The 15,656-nt window shown below is 43.1% G+C and overlaps 1 protein-coding gene across 3 annotated transcripts in view; it reads left to right on the plus strand.

The window, feature by feature from the left end:
- The window catches only part of CUX2 (cut like homeobox 2), a 755,888-nt gene that overhangs the window by 354,349 nt on the left and 385,883 nt on the right, over positions 1-15,656 (plus strand). For all 3 annotated transcript variants that reach the window (XM_073626099.1, XM_073626084.1, XM_073626092.1), the window contains exon 3: positions 14,047-14,094. In XM_073626099.1, coding sequence (XP_073482200.1) covers positions 14,047-14,094 — 48 coding nt within the window. The remainder of the gene's footprint in view (positions 1-14,046; positions 14,095-15,656) is intronic.

Genomic DNA, 15,656 nt, shown 5'->3' on the forward strand with positions numbered 1-15,656 from the left:
GGGAGGATCAAGTGGAAACAAAAGGTAATAACTGGGGAGGGTGAACTGATGGAGAAAATAAAGAAACAGTTGTTAGGTGTGGATAGGGTAGGCTTCTCTGAAGAGAAGGGTTTTCAGGGATCGTCTAAAAGCTAATAGATTAGGAGATAAGCGGACAGATTGGGGTAAAGCATTCCATAGGATTGGAGAGGCTTTGGAAAAGTCCTGGAGGCGAGCATGGGAGGAGTTGATGAGGGAGCTAGAGAGCAGAAGGTCTTGAGAGGAATGAAGAGAACGAGTAGGTTGGTATTTGGAGACTAGGCTAGTGATGTAGCTGGGGGCTAAATTGTGGATGGCTTTGTACGTAGTTGTTAGTATTTTGAATTTAATTCTTTGGCTGTTCGAAAGCCAGTGGAGGGATTGACAGAGAGGGGTAGCAGAGACAGAGCGATTGGTAAGGGGGATGAGTCTGGCAGCAGCATTCATGATGGATTGAAGAGGTGACAGACTATGTAGAGGTAAGCCAATGAGAAGGGAGTTGCAGTAGTCGAGGCGAGAGATGACCAGCGAGTGAATTAAGAGCTTTGTTGTGTCATTGGTTAGAAAGGGGCGTATTTTGGAGATGTTGCGGAGGTTGAGGTGGCAGGATTTGGACAGTGTTTGAAGGAAAGTTCAGAGTCCAGGACGACACCTAGAACCCTGGTATGTGGGGATGGGCTTATAGTTGTGCCATCGATTTTGACAGAGAGATCAGGGGAAGGGGCATATGGGGGAGGAAAAATTATAAGTTCGGTTTTGGATAGATTGAGTTTGAGGAAGTGGTGTGACATCCAGACTGATATATCTGATAGTAAATTAGTGATACGTGAGGAGACAGAAGGAGTGAGCTGAGGGGTAGAGAAATAGATTTGGGTGTCGCCAGCGTAGAGGTGGTATTGGAAGCCATGGGATGCTATCAGCTGACCCAGGGAGGAGGTGTAGATTGAAAATAGGAGAGGTCCAAGAACAGAACCTTGGGGGGACCCCAACTGAGAAAGGAAGAGAAGAAGAGGAAGTAGAGTTGTAGGAAACGCTAAAGGTGCGGTTGGATAAGTAGGAATAGAACCAGAGAAGAGTACGGTCACGGAGACAAAAGGCATGGAGTTTTTTGAGGAGGAGGGGGTGGTCAACCGTATCGAAGGCAGCAGAGAGGTCCAGGAGAGGTCCAGGAGTAGGAATACAGAATAGTGTCGATTGTCGATTAGTGTCGATTGGTTTTGGCCGTTAGTAGATCGTTTGTTAGTTTTAGGAGAGCAGTTTCTGTGGACTGTTGAGGACAAAATCTAGACTGAAGGGGATCAAGAAGGCTATTATCAGCGAGGTGGATGCTCAGTCAGTTGTAGACCAGATGTTCGAGGAGTTTGGATAAGAAGGGTAGCAAGGAAATGGGGCGTAGGTTGTTAAGATTGGATGGGTCCAGTGAGGGCTTTTTAAGTATGGGTCTGACGAGTGCATGTTTTAGAGAGTTGGGGAAGATGCCAGAAGAGAGGGAGAGATTGAAGATTTGGGTTAGAGAGTGTAGCATAGAGCCAGAGGGTGAACATAGCATTTGTGAGGGAACAGGATCCAGAGGGCAGGTGGTAAGGTGGACATTAGCAAGTAGTTTAGCAACCTCGTCTATAGTGGTGGGGTTGAAAGAGGGAAGTAATGATTGTGCCTGTGGGCATGAAGTGTGAAGCGTGGAGGGTATCGGAACAGTAGAGATCTATTCACGAATTGTATCAATCTTCTGTTTGAAGTGATTGGCAATCTCCTGGGCAGTAAGTGAGTTGGTGGGTGGAGGCAGTGGAGGACGAAGTAGAGAGTTGAAGGCAGAGAAGAGTTGACGGGGACGGGATGATAAGTTGCTAATGAGAGTGATAAAGTAGGTCTGCTTGGCAGTGAGGAGGCTGGAATTGTATTTTTGGAGGGCAGATTTATATTGGTTGAAATCTCTCTGAGACTTAGTCTTACGCCACTGGCGCTCGTAAGCACGACTACATTTTTTCAGACTTCTAGTATCATCTGTTTGCCAAGGTTGAAGGGGTCAGGGCCTGATTCTGTGTGTAGTGGGGGGGGGGGGCATTGAGTCCAGTGAGGCTAGAAGTGAGGTGTTGTAGACAGAAGTGGCTAGGTTGGTGCAGGATAGGGGTGAGATTTTGTCGTAGAGGTTGTCGATAGCAGAGTAGAGAAGAGAAGGGTTGAGATGACGTAGGTTTCTGCGGGTAACTTTTAGGCGGTTGGAGGGAGAGGAAGTGGAGGAGAGGGAGAGAGTGAAACTAATAAGGTGGTGATCAGAGAGAGGGAATGGATAGTTGGAGAGGTTGCATGGAGTGCAAAGGTGAGAGAAAACGAGGTCAAGGGTATTGCCTTCGGAGTGAGTAGGAGCATCTATCCACTGCTTCAGGTCAAAGGAGGATGTTAGGCTCAGAAGTTTGGAAGTGGTAGGAGTGTTAGTATTAATAGGGATGTTGAAGTCCCTGAGAATGATTGTGGGGATTTCAGAAGAAAGAAAGTAGGGTAGCCAGGCAGAGAAGTCATCAAGAAAGGTTGATACTGGTCCAGGGGGCCTGTAGATCACAGCTATCCTTAGAGAAACTGGAGTGAAAAGACGAATGCAGTGTGCTTCGAAAGCGGAGAGTGACAGAGAGAGAGGTGGGTGTAGTACCTGAAAGGTGCTATGTGGGGCTAGAAGGATTCTGACACCTCCTCCCTTACATCCACTGGATCTGGGGGAGTGAGTCCAGAGAAGACCACCATGGGATAGGGCAGCAGAAGACGCAGTGTCAGATTCGTGGTGCCAGGTTTCAGTAATGGCAAGTAGGTTAAATGAGTTGGCAATAAAGAGGTCATGGAGAGAGGTGAGTTTGTTGCAGACAGAGTGGGAGTTCCAAAGGGCACAAGAGGCAGGGAGTCTGGTCTCTGGAGGAATAGAAATGGGAACTAAATTGTGTTGATACAAGAGGGTGCAGGGTGATGGGTGCATGGGGTACAGTTAAATGATGGAGGCCCAGGGTTTGGGGATATATCTCCGGAGGTTAGGAGAAGCAGGAGAGTGAGGGAGGTAATATGGGAGTGGGATTTATATGAAGGGACATGGCCCAGGGTCTTAGAGATTTTTAGTGTGTATGTGGATTTAGAATTAGCAGGAGTTGGTGGGTGCTGAAGGGTAAACAAGGTCACCTGATGTCTGTCTGGTGTTTTTTAAAGTTTTTTCTTGTGTTCATTTGCTTTGTGCATTCGCTGAAGTGCAGAGTCAGAAGTGCTTCCACTTATAGAAATTGCCCACTTTGAGAAAGAGCCCCAGTTGCAAATGTGTGCCCCCTGCAAATGCTTCCCCCAAAAGAAGCTTATATTTATACTGATAGGGGTGGGTGGTGGGTGGATTTCCATTAGCAATCAAGAGGTAATAAAGGTTGGCTGGTTAACAGGGCAAAATTCTTAGTCCTGAAACAGACTAGCAAGAGGGCACTGAAGTTAACAGGCCATAATTCTGGGTAAGACAATGGAGATAATAAACCATTGTAATGTGGACAGGTCTACAGACTGTTAAGCAAAAATAACATACCAGCAATTATTAAGACACATAAGCAAAGCAGATAGCAGTGTTTTAGTTTTTGGGTGGAGATGGTTTAGTGAGCACATACCATAGCAATTTAGACTAGGGAAAACAAATGCTTTTCGTTTTCAATTCTGGGTGGATGGCAGTCAGCTGCAAACAAACCATAGCAATTTAGACTAGGGAAAACAAATGCTTTTCAGTTTTTAGTTCTGGGTGGATGGCAGTCAGCTGCAAACATACCATAGCAATTTAGACTAGGGAAAACAAATGCTTTTCAGTTTTCAATTCTGGGTGGATGGCAGTCAGCTGCAAACATACCTGTGAAGAGACAGAGAAGATGTCCTCAGACAAGTGCAGAGGCTATAAAACATATCCAATAAAAAAAAATGTAAAAATCAAATTTCTTCATAAATTCAGGCCATTATGTATTCTGCTACATATTTTTGGTAAATAAGCATATGTTGATTGGTTTGCGCAAAAGTATAGTATCTAGAAACTATGGGATTTCCTGACACTAAGCGACACTTTTAACACTTTATGGGGAACAGTGACACTAATACAGTGATCAGTGCTATAAATATACACTGTCACTTTACTAATGTCACTGGCTGGGAAGGGGTTAACATTAAGGGCGATCAAAGGGTTAACTGTGTGTCTAGCCAGTGTTTTACTATACTGTGTGAGGTGCTTTTACCAGTGGAAAAGATGAAATTTATTCCCTGCTTTGCAGAGACACAAACTCCATCCCTTCCCTCCTGTCAGAACGGGGATCTGCCTTGTTTACATAGGCAGATCGCAGTTCTTTGTCTCTGCCTGTCAATCGGCGGGTGCTGGAGGACATTGAATACCCTGCACTGAATCACAGCTCAAGCGAGCCGCCCCCTACGTGGAAGTTTTGGATCGTATATATACATGATTCAGGGCACAGGTGCCACCCTGTATCAGTAAAACTGCTATAGGGCGAACCTGAAGCTGTTAACTTTATTGTGGTAATCCCAGCCATTTTGGCTCTAATGCTTCTGTGTGCAAGCACATTTGAAGTTGGTGCTTTTTCCCTCCTGTCTATCTTGTTTCAGAAGGATGAGATAACTGTGTCATGCCTTCCAGATGACGTGTTTCTACCCACCTGTTCCTCATAGAAAACATGCAGTACGTTGCTGCATTCCCATGTCCATCTTTTACAGAGTATACTGTTGAACATTTTTTAAATGGAGGCAGTAGTTTTTTTACATACTGTGTTAGTAACCACACAAGCAATGCGCAGAATCAGTGTTAGCATTTCAATAATCATCTTCTACAGAGTGACAGCCACAGGAACTTGAACAGCTCCTGGGTTATAGTTGCTAGACACGTGCAATTTGTTTCGGTCCAAATGTAAGTTCAGACAAATTTTTGGTTATTCAGGGATTTGGATGTTTCCGGACTTCCAAATAAAATAGTAACAAATTTAGTTGAAATTAGTTTTGTTTATTCGTTTTCTAATGAATTCCACATTTTCATAACGATTCGGATTGGTCGAAAAATGATCAACTGATTTGAATTCTGTGTGGAGAAAAGCTGGTTGCCCTGGCGCATACAGAAAGAAAAACAGAGAGAATGAGAGTCTCTTAAGAGGGCAAAAAACCACTTGAACACTATCTGAAAAAGCAAGTCAAAGTTTATTATACAAAAATGTAAACACCACACTAATAGAATATTACAAAAAATGGAGCGGGCTATGGTAGTTGATTATCACAGACCCTATTAAAAATTGACAACGTTGTCATTAAAAACAAAGGGAACCGCGGCTGAACATACCACTCTCAAACACCATCTTCATTAACACTGAAGATAAAGTAGATATAAATTGCGGAGCAGCTGCTAATGAAGATCATTGGATCACTCTTCAGAGGCGTGGTATAACGGGAATGTGTTTCCCTGCTGAATGTTCGCTATGAGAGGTAGCCCTGGACGACACCTAGTGGCAATAGTTAGTTAATACATCACTTAATTGCACAGTCTATTTAAACGTGATCCACGGACTCCTCCCTGCTCTGAAGAAACCAGCGGTCATTGGCTGGTGAAAAGCGTCAGCACGTCATCCCGGAACCGCGTGCACACTGTGGTTGGAGGATCAGCTGGGATCGAACAGCTGCTGACCGGCTTTTTTCAAACCTGCATGGGCACAACCTACGGTGACCACCACACAGCAAGGACACTGTTTATCTGGCAGGAAGGTAGCTCAAGACGGATTCATACTCCTGCCATCTTTTGGGGTAGAGTACTGCAGGCTGCGGACGCTGGATGTCCTCTGGATGGTGAGAAATGTATTGTTTCAGCTTATACTGCTTATAATCCTCCTCTAGCCGCTAACACTCCCCCTACTGCTTCTGCCATGAACTACTGCTGTCACCCTGTTTATATCCACAACTGCCTTACACATACAGGATAGTATTGCCGGTCACATGTGCTGTTCTCCCTGGGCCAATTACCTAATAGTTCAGGCTCTTACTTGCTCAATGCACTGTGCTGAATCAGCTCCCTCAATGGACTTTCTCCATCCACATTTACCCACATTCCCGTTATACCACGCCTCTGAAGAGTGATCCAATGATCTTCATTAGCAGTTGCTCCGCAATTTATATCTACTTTATCTTCAGTGTTAATGTGTGGTGAATGGTGTTTGCGAGTGGTATGTTCAGCCGCGGTTCCCTTTGTTTTTAATGACGTTGTCAATTTTTAATAGGGTCTGTGATAATCAACTACCCTAGCCCGCTCCATTTTTTGTAATATTCTTTTATAGTGTGGTGTTTACATTTTTGTATAATAAACTTTGACTTGCTTTTTCAGATAGTGTTCAGGTGGTTTTTTGCCCTCTTATGAGACTCTCATTCTCTTTGTTTTTCTTTCAGAATTTAAATCAGTTGATCATTTTTTGACTGATCCGAATTCAAATCGTTTCGAAAATTTGGTACTCGTTGGCATTTTTAAAAGCGAAGCGATATTAAACTAGCCTAAACTGAATGAATTCTGAAACGAATCAACGAAACAAAATTAGCAACGTAACAAATCTATCCAAGACAAAACACATTTTTCCTCTCTGCACATGTCTAATAGTGGCTCCTTCTCTAACTTCTCTAAAAAAAAAAAAAAAAAAAAAACTGTGGATCTCTCCACTGACAGTTGTACATCATAGGTGCAAGAGAGCCGGGACTAAAGGCCAGAATAATGTGTTCTCCTGACAGCCTACAGGAAACACAGAACATGGCTCAGGGTGATAGTTGTCCCCTTGTCTTGAAGCATTGTCCTATATTTACACTGCTTCCCTTTTCTGAGTCTAGTTCCCATCATATGGTCTTTATGACAAAAACAGATTTAGCATTTCAGATGCCACTATGTCTGAATTCTTTGAAAAACTTTGAGCACTTCCAGAACCTCTGTTTTCTAGAGGCTAAAAACCATACATGTCCTATTTTCCACCAATACTGTTCAGAAATAAGAAGTGAAACCTCCTTTACTTGAACATATGGAGAAAAGCATTGAGGACAATGATTTTGTAGTGGAGGCAGCTGAGGATTTTGCCTTCCCTTGAAGCTTATGAGGTACAGGCTATGGTCTTGCACCCATTGCTTTCCACTGTAGGCACTGTAGATGCAGTACGCTCTAGACTTTGCCCAACAGTGCCTAATTCTCTACAACCAAAACAGACCCCTTTGGGTACTAAGAGATTGACTAAATCTAAAAATACTTTCCTTATACATGCACAGATTGATTGTCCACTTTATGACGGCTCACTCAGGTTTATACTCCTCCTAAACTTTTTTGATAATATTTATCCTATGGAAAAGAATTTAAAAAAAGAAATGTTCTATTTCAATTCTTAATAAACACCTTACAGTGCCTATTGAGGATGTTCCTTCCTTTAAGAATTCTGCATTTTGAAGCTCTTTTAAAGGCCTTATTTACAGTCCTGCAGCTGGCTGTTGCTACAGTGCCCATTTTCCATACTGTCACCAGCTGGTTGAGACACATAAACAGGGTCCAGGAACTTGTCTTTGAAGACCCTGCTCTCTTAGAAAAGTTATGTCGTTATGTCGGCCCTTTTGTTTTGTGTTGGTGCTCTTAAAATGAAAATGTAATTCGACAAGTCTCTTATCCATGTGCTCATGAGGGGTCTTTCCATCCTCCCCAATCATTAACCTCAAAGCCAGGGCTTAAGACTTCCTTTTTCGCAAGCCCTGGCCCACCAAGCCTTTCCAGAAGCTCTCCTCACAATGGAGAGGAGCTCTCACTCTAAGGAGACCTGTTGGCATTTGTGCCACTCAAGATTTCAAATGTCCTGGACCTCTGGGCCCCCCTCCCCACATTTTACCTTCAAGTCTGCCAGCTTCATACCAAAGGACGGCAGATTTAATGACCGCCTTGCATCAACTCCAGGCACAAAGGGAAGTTGTTACATCAGAAGAATAGATTCAAGGTTTCTATTTAAACCTATTTACAGTCTCAAAACCAAATGGTGGCATCCACCCAATACTGGGCTTAAAATCCCAAAACAGATTTCCTTGTGTGCCAAAAATTTGTGACGAATCTACGAGATCTGCCATTACTTCCCTCAGACAGGGGAATTTCTTGCATCAGTAGACATACAAGATGCCTATCTCCATATTCCCATCAAACCAAAGTTTTCTGCGTTTTTTTGTGGTACACCACCATTTCCATTTTGTGGAACTGTCATTCGGGTTCTCCTCTGTTCCCTGAGTGTTCAAAAAACCCTCGCCCTGCTTCTGGCTCTTCTATGAACCCAGGGCTTTCATGAAGCATTCACTAAAGAATCATGCAGTTCTTTCAAACATTTGGCTGCATAAATAACTTTGTAATGTCTGCTCTCCAGCCCTCACACCAACTGGAGTACCTGGGTATAATCTTAGCCAGAATCTTCCTTCCTCAAGAGAAGATTGCCTCCCTAAGGTCTAGCCTTCAAGCCCTAAAAGCACAGCTCCCCTCAATTTGCTTCCGCATTATGGTTTTGGGCCTTATGGTGGCCTCCTTTGAGGCAGTACCCTTTGCCCAGTTTCTCTTCATGTCTTTTCAAATCTAGTGAACATTCTGGCCTCCAGGTTCAACAGCAAGCTGAACAAGTTTGTGGCCAATGCAAGGATCCTCTAGCCTTCAGAGTAGATGCTCTGGTGATTCCTTGGACTCAGTTGATACTGGTTTATGACTTCCCTCTGACGAAGATCCTTCCTCGACTGCTGCACAAGATAGAGGAGAAAAGGATCCAGGTGATTCTTACTGTACAAAATTGGCCCAGAAGAAGGTGTACAAACATACTCAGACTTCTGGCAGATGAGACTTGGACCCAAACAGACAAGACTTAGTGCCCAAAGACCCCTATTCCAGCCTGCTTCTCAGTCACTGGCTTTAAAGGCAATCTTTGCATGACACAAGGTTAGAAGGTTTAACCCTAGGGAATACTCTATCGCTTGTACTTTGGCCTTGATTGTAATTGTAAAGTCTCTTTTTTTTTTAAATAAGAAACATGTTATACTTGCCACCTCTGTGCAGTTGGTTTTGCACAGAGCAGCCCAGATCCTCCTCTTCTCTGGTCCTTCTTTGCTGCTCCTGGCCCCTCCCTCCTATCGAGTGACCCCTTAGCCAGCAGCTTTCTATGGGGGCACCCAAGCCGAGTCAGAGCTACGTGTATCCTTTCAGACACTGGGCCTTGACCTGGCCCCGCCCCCTTTCCCCTCTGATTGGCTGACTGACTTTGATTGACACCCACGGGAGCCAATGGCACTGCTGCTGTGTCTCAGCCATTCAGGAGGAGTCCCGGACGGCTTAGACATTCAAGGACATTGCTGATGAGAGAAGGGGCTCAGGTAAGTAATTAGGGGGTGCTGGGGGGCTGCTACACACAGAAGGTTTTTTATCTTAATGCATAGAATGCATTAAGATAAAAAAACCTTCTGCCTTTACAACTCCTTTCAGTCTGGGCTTGACCAGCGTCTGGCCTTGAGTATCTATAAAAAACAGGTTTTTACCTTATTCATTTAATTCTGGAGAACCCTTGCTTCATCATCCCTTATCAAAACTTTTCTACAGGGAGTTGCTCATATAGTTCACCAAAATTAACCTCCTGTGTCACCTTAGGAGCCCAACCTGGTACCCTCTATCTCTCAGAGACCCCTTCTCCCGTTTAACCAATTAAAGGCATTCTGCTAGAAAATATCACTTTTGAGGTTGCCTTCTTGGTTGCCATCATGTCTGGCATGTTTTTGCGTTATAGGCTTTCTCTTGTAAGGAGACTTTTCTTGTTTTACACAATGACATTGAGATTTTAAAACCAAAACCATCCTTTTTTACCTAAGGTGGTCTCCTCTCTCACTTCAGATTTTTTAAATAAGAAACATGTTATACTTGCCACCTCTGTGCAGTTGGTTTTGCACAGAGCAGCCCAGATCCTCCTCTTCTCTGGTCCTTCTTTGCTGCTCCTGGCCCCTCCCTCCTATCGAGTGACCCCTTAGCCAGCAGCTTTCTATGGGGGCACCCAAGCCGAGTCAGAGCTACGTGTATCCTTTCAGACACTGGGCCTTGACCTGGCCCCGCCCCCTTTCCCCTCTGATTGGCTGACTGACTTTGATTGACACCCACGGGAGCCAATGGCACTGCTGCTGTGTCTCAGCCATTCAGGAGGAGTCCCGGACGGCTTAGACATTCAAGGACATTGCTGATGAGAGAAGGGGCTCAGGTAAGTAATTAGGGGGTGCTGGGGGGCTGCTACACACAGAAGGTTTTTTATCTTAATGCATAGAATGCATTAAGATAAAAAAACCTTCTGCCTTTACAACTCCTTTCAGTCTGGGCTTGACCAGCGTCTGGCCTTGAGTATCTATAAAAAACAGGTTTTTACCTTATTCATTTAATTCTGGAGAACCCTTGCTTCATCATCCCTTATCAAAACTTTTCTACAGGGAGTTGCTCATATAGTTCACCAAAATTAACCTCCTGTGTCACCTTAGGAGCCCAACCTGGTACCCTCTATCTCTCAGAGACCCCTTCTCCCGTTTAACCAATTAAAGGCATTCTGCTAGAAAATATCACTTTTGAGGTTGCCTTCTTGGTTGCCATCATGTCTGGCATGTTTTTGCGTTATAGGCTTTCTCTTGTAAGGAGACTTTTCTTGTTTTACACAATGACATTGAGATTTTAAAACCAAAACCATCCTTTTTTACCTAAGGTGGTCTCCTCTCTCACTTCAGATTTTGTTTTCCTCAATTGCCTCTGTCCTGTCCCAGGACATAGAAGAATAAATAGTGTTACGTTGTCCCTTAAAATTCTCATGAAAGCTACTATAGTGCAAAAAGTGCAAAAATCAAAATCAACTTTTATAGATTTTTGTACTATTTGCACTATAGTAGCAGTGCAAAACTATTTATCTTTCTATGTTCACAATATATGTATCCCTAAATCACTGAGTGCTGCAGTTCTAATTTTACACCAAGAGCAGATTGTTTTAGTTCACACTGTCCTAAAACATGAAATGGTAATCGCTGTATGTTGTTTGGATATGGTTACGGCTGTCAGAATCTGCTTGGCAGCTGGAGCCTTTTATTTATTCTGCCTGGAGGCCCATGTTGAGGACACCCTCCTTCTCACTCCACCATTGCCCAGAGAATTAGACAAATAATTATACCCTTAAGGAAAAGGTTCCTTCCTTTCCTTTCAGAGCCCATTCCATCAGGGTTGTTGGTGTCTCCTGGGCTTTTAATCATCAAGCATTTGTATCCCAGATTTGTAAGAAAGTCACCAGGTACTCTATTCACACAATTTTCAAGTTCTACCAGGTGAAAGTTCAGACCTCAACTGAGGTGAACTTCGGCCGCAAGTTAATTTCTGTGTACTGTATTTATTGACGTATAACACGCATCTTAACTTTAAAAGGGAAGTTTCAGGAAAAAAACCTTAAATTTTAAAATAAGGGTCAGTGCCCATCAATTGAGCCTTATCAGTGCCCATCTGCAGCCTCACCAGTGCCCATCAATGCAGCCTGATCTATGTCCATCTGCACCCTCTAACATGCCCATTATTAGAGCATGTTTAGTGCCCATCTGCAGCCTCTAACATGCCCATCTGCAGCCTCTAATGTGCCCATTATTGCAGCCTGTTTAGTGCCCATCTGCAGCCTCTAACATACCCATCATTGCAGCCTGTTTAGTGCCCATCTGCAGCCCTTATGTGTCCATTATTGCAGCCTGATTAGTGCTCATCTGCAGCCTCTAGCATGCCCATCATTACAGTCTGTTTAGTACACATCTGCAGCCTCTATTGTGCCCATTATTGCAACCTGTTTAGTGCCCATCTGCAGCCTCTAACATGCCCATCTGCAGCCTCTAACATGCCCATCATTGCAGCCCGTTTAGTGCCCATCTGCAGCCTCTAATGTGCCCATTATTGCAGCCTGTTTATTGCCCATCTGCAGCCTCTAACATGGCCATCTGCAGCCTCTAACATGCCCATTATTGCAGCCTGTTTAGTGCCCATCTGCAGCCTCTAGCATGCCCATCATTGCAGCCTGTTTATTACAGATCTGCAGCCTCTAACATGCCCATTATTGCAGCCTGTTTAGTATCCATCTGCAGACTCACCTTTGCCGATGATTGCAGCCACGCGAGGCAGCAGGGATTGGCATATAACATGCACACACAATTTCCCCCTGATTTTTAGGGGGAAAAAGTGCGTGTTATAGGCCGATAAATATGGTATTTTGTCTGAGTTCTTAAATCCTTGGTTTCTTGTGGGCCTGTTGGAAGTACCATGCTGCAATGTTGTTACCCACCCCTCAATTTTATTGTTTGGGTACATCACATGGTCTATGAACACAAGTTCTCACAAAATGGGTGGGGTTTTATGGGTACGCTTTGGGCCACCCTAGTAAAAAGTTTGCCAGTGTCCAACCACCTGCAGGTAGCATCATATAAGCCATGGTGTATGAATACAAGTCCTGTGTTCTGTACTGTACTCCAAAATAAAGAATTTATACATAAGGCATAAGCATTTTTTATTGTGTAACAAAGAGTGGTAAAAACTCTAGTTTGATTCTGGCTGCCAAGCTAATGCAAATTGGAACATAAATATAAACATGTGGTGGTGGGCAACAGTCCTCATTCTATTTAATAGAATTGAAAATCAAGTCTTTGTTTTTAAAGGGTCCAGTTCTATTGAGTTGAAAACCTCTTCTCTTTTCATCCAAATCACTCAACTTTGTCAGTGCAACAGGAGTTCAGTAATGAAAACGCATTGATTTGATGGGGTTAATTTACTAAAGGCAAATAGGTTGTTAACGTTGCATCGAAGTTGCACTTTCCCCAGACCTTAGTGAATGTGGTGAAATTTTACTTGTCAAAGAAAACCCAATCATGTGCAAGGAAGATAAATAAACAGCATTTTAACTTGCACATGACTGTTAGTCAGCAGAGCTTCACCTCATTCACTAAGCTCTGAGAATAATTCCACTATAAAATGCAACTTCCCTTGCAAAATTAATAGTCTGTTTGCCTTTGGCAAATCAATGTTTGTGATTTGTCCATGTGTTACTTAAGCCCTGTACACATGGGCTCAAAATCGATCGAAGTTGGTCGGTTTGTCAGGGACTGGACAACTTTTGGCCCCTGTGTACAGCTGTCTGTTCCACATACAGTAAGCTGGGATCCTTACCGGCTTCTGTCAAATGGGCATCCGACTGGCAGCCAATAGCTGTGAACGCTGATCAATGTTTTCTGTTGGTGTGGGGGGGGGGGGGGTTGGGGTCAGAATACAGTAGCACAGCTGGGGAAATCACCAAATTAACATTGGTTGTGTTAATACAGCGATCTCTCAGGTTATTTTCATTCAGCCCGTTGGGTTGAGTAAAAAAAACTTCTAGTGTGTACCCAGCTTTAGTCCAGAATGAATAAAAAGGCCCAGAGCTGCTTTCAAATACATAGCAAACTGGTGATGTTGGAGTATTGGGGGCTGTTGTATTTCTTGATGATAAAAATACTGTATAAAGTCACCAAATACAGTATATGAGTTCTCTTATTGTACATAAAGAAAAATTGTTTAAAAAAAAGATATTTCAGACTTTTAGGTTGTAGTGTGTCTCTAGCCAAAACTTGGTTAACATCCCTGTCTGTGTTGTTTGTGTCCCATTGGGGATATTTCTCCTAATTCCTGAACTGGAGACAAAACAGGGGAAATCTCTTCAAAAGTGAAGACAAATCTTATTTTAGATGGTTCTGTTGACAGTGGTCACCAGTATAAATATAGTGGATGATTCTCCCCAGCAGAATAAAAATAAAAAACAGACAGAGCTTATAACCATACTCTTGCAGAACTGATTTTTTTTAACTGGGAATACACTTTAGGAACAGTTTAAAGTTGGTAATGATTGCTGCTTTTTTTATCCATGAATTTTTTCTTAAATAGATGTTTGTGATTGGCTCTATGAATGATGTCTTTCTGATTTCTAGGAAATCCGGGAAGTTGTTGCTCCAGTTTTAAAAAGCTTTCAGGCTGAGGTAAGAATGAATTTATTTTTAAAGAAAATTATAAGCTGATATTGGCAGGTATTTGGATTTTTAAAAGACAAGCCACTGGCCAGTTGTAAGGCAGAGTAATATTAGCCAGCATAATACTAGCTAAGTGCGTTGGTGATTCCTCAATTATAGCATTTTGGACAGATGACTTGTGTCCACAAACACTACAATTTTCTCTAAGGAGAAACTGACATCTACACAATCATTATTTTTACGATGTAAAATAGCTGCAGTCGTTGCCTCTGAATAGTCTTTGGTCACTCCAGTCCAATTCGCATTAGATGGAATTACCCTTTAAGCCAGACAGCATGCATTAAAGTACCTATACACATAAGGAGGCCATCATAAAATTTTACTTGCTTTGGACAACGTTTTGTCTATGGAAAACTACAGATTCTCCCTGCTAAATGTTTACCATGACAGCATTTTACCAACCAGTAAAGTTCCTAGTTTTAAATGGCACCAGGGATGTCTGCGCATGCCATTATTGCAATAATGTTCCGTTTGATTCTAAGAGTTTGCATGTTACACTCTTTTTTAGGAATAACATAATCATTTGTGTCATGCAAGCATGAATATCCATGTAGTAATTGTATAAATAATCATTCACTACCATCATATAAAACTGCCATACTACAATCCTAGTTAGTTAACTTTGAGAGGCCTCAGACAGTTAAGCTGGCTTTACATGATTCATTTTTTTTCAAAATACAGTGATCATTGTTGCCGGCCATAGTCGGTGACAGTCGGTGACACTGATCGTTCCTCAAAAATCCGGCAGGCTGGTTGTACACAAGTCAAGCTTGCTCATACATGGATCGAGATTTAGATTTACCAAATTTCGATCCATGTATGACTAGCTTTAGGCCCCTTTCTTTAGAATCACACTTACCTAGGTGGATGCAGCATTGGTCCGAAGCTGAATCTGTCCCCTGTTGTCTCTAAGGCTGAGAACCGAGTGGACAAACACTCCCTGAGCAGAGAGTTGGTGACTATCATTTACCGCTGTCTGCTCTGCCCCCCCCCCCCCCCCATGCTCACTGAAATGCTGGGCTGTAGAGGGGGCCAGAGCGGCTCAGGCTTTCAGCAAGAAAGGCTAAGCCAGGTACCGGTCCAGGCTCCTAGGCGGATCCTGATCCTATGGTAGAGATCTTTCCCAAGCCTGGACCAGCTCTTTGACAACAACCGACTGAAAACAGGTCACAGGAGGGCAGAATGAATTGCATTCCTCTGATCCACAGGAGAAGTACAGACAAACAAGCTTTGGCCGTACTCCTCCTTTAAATTAGAGCACAGAAGTCACAACCAGGCCCCCTTTCTCACAATATTTTTGTCTCTAGGATCTATGATAAGTAGTTAAGCAACAGGATCAATCCCCTTTATTATCAATAGCATGTGATATTCATTATCAGTTTCACTAACAACTGCAACCTGAGTATTTTCATGTTAAAAGAATTTTATTCTGCTTTTCTTTCATGTAGCTATTATTTTGTATATCAGGGATTTAAAACATGTAAGGCCTCTTTCACGCGAATGATCCGTTC

This window comes from Aquarana catesbeiana, linkage group LG01, assembly GCF_042186555.1.
Source record: "Aquarana catesbeiana isolate 2022-GZ linkage group LG01, ASM4218655v1, whole genome shotgun sequence".
NCBI classification, from domain to species: Eukaryota; Metazoa; Chordata; class Amphibia; order Anura; family Ranidae; genus Aquarana; species Aquarana catesbeiana.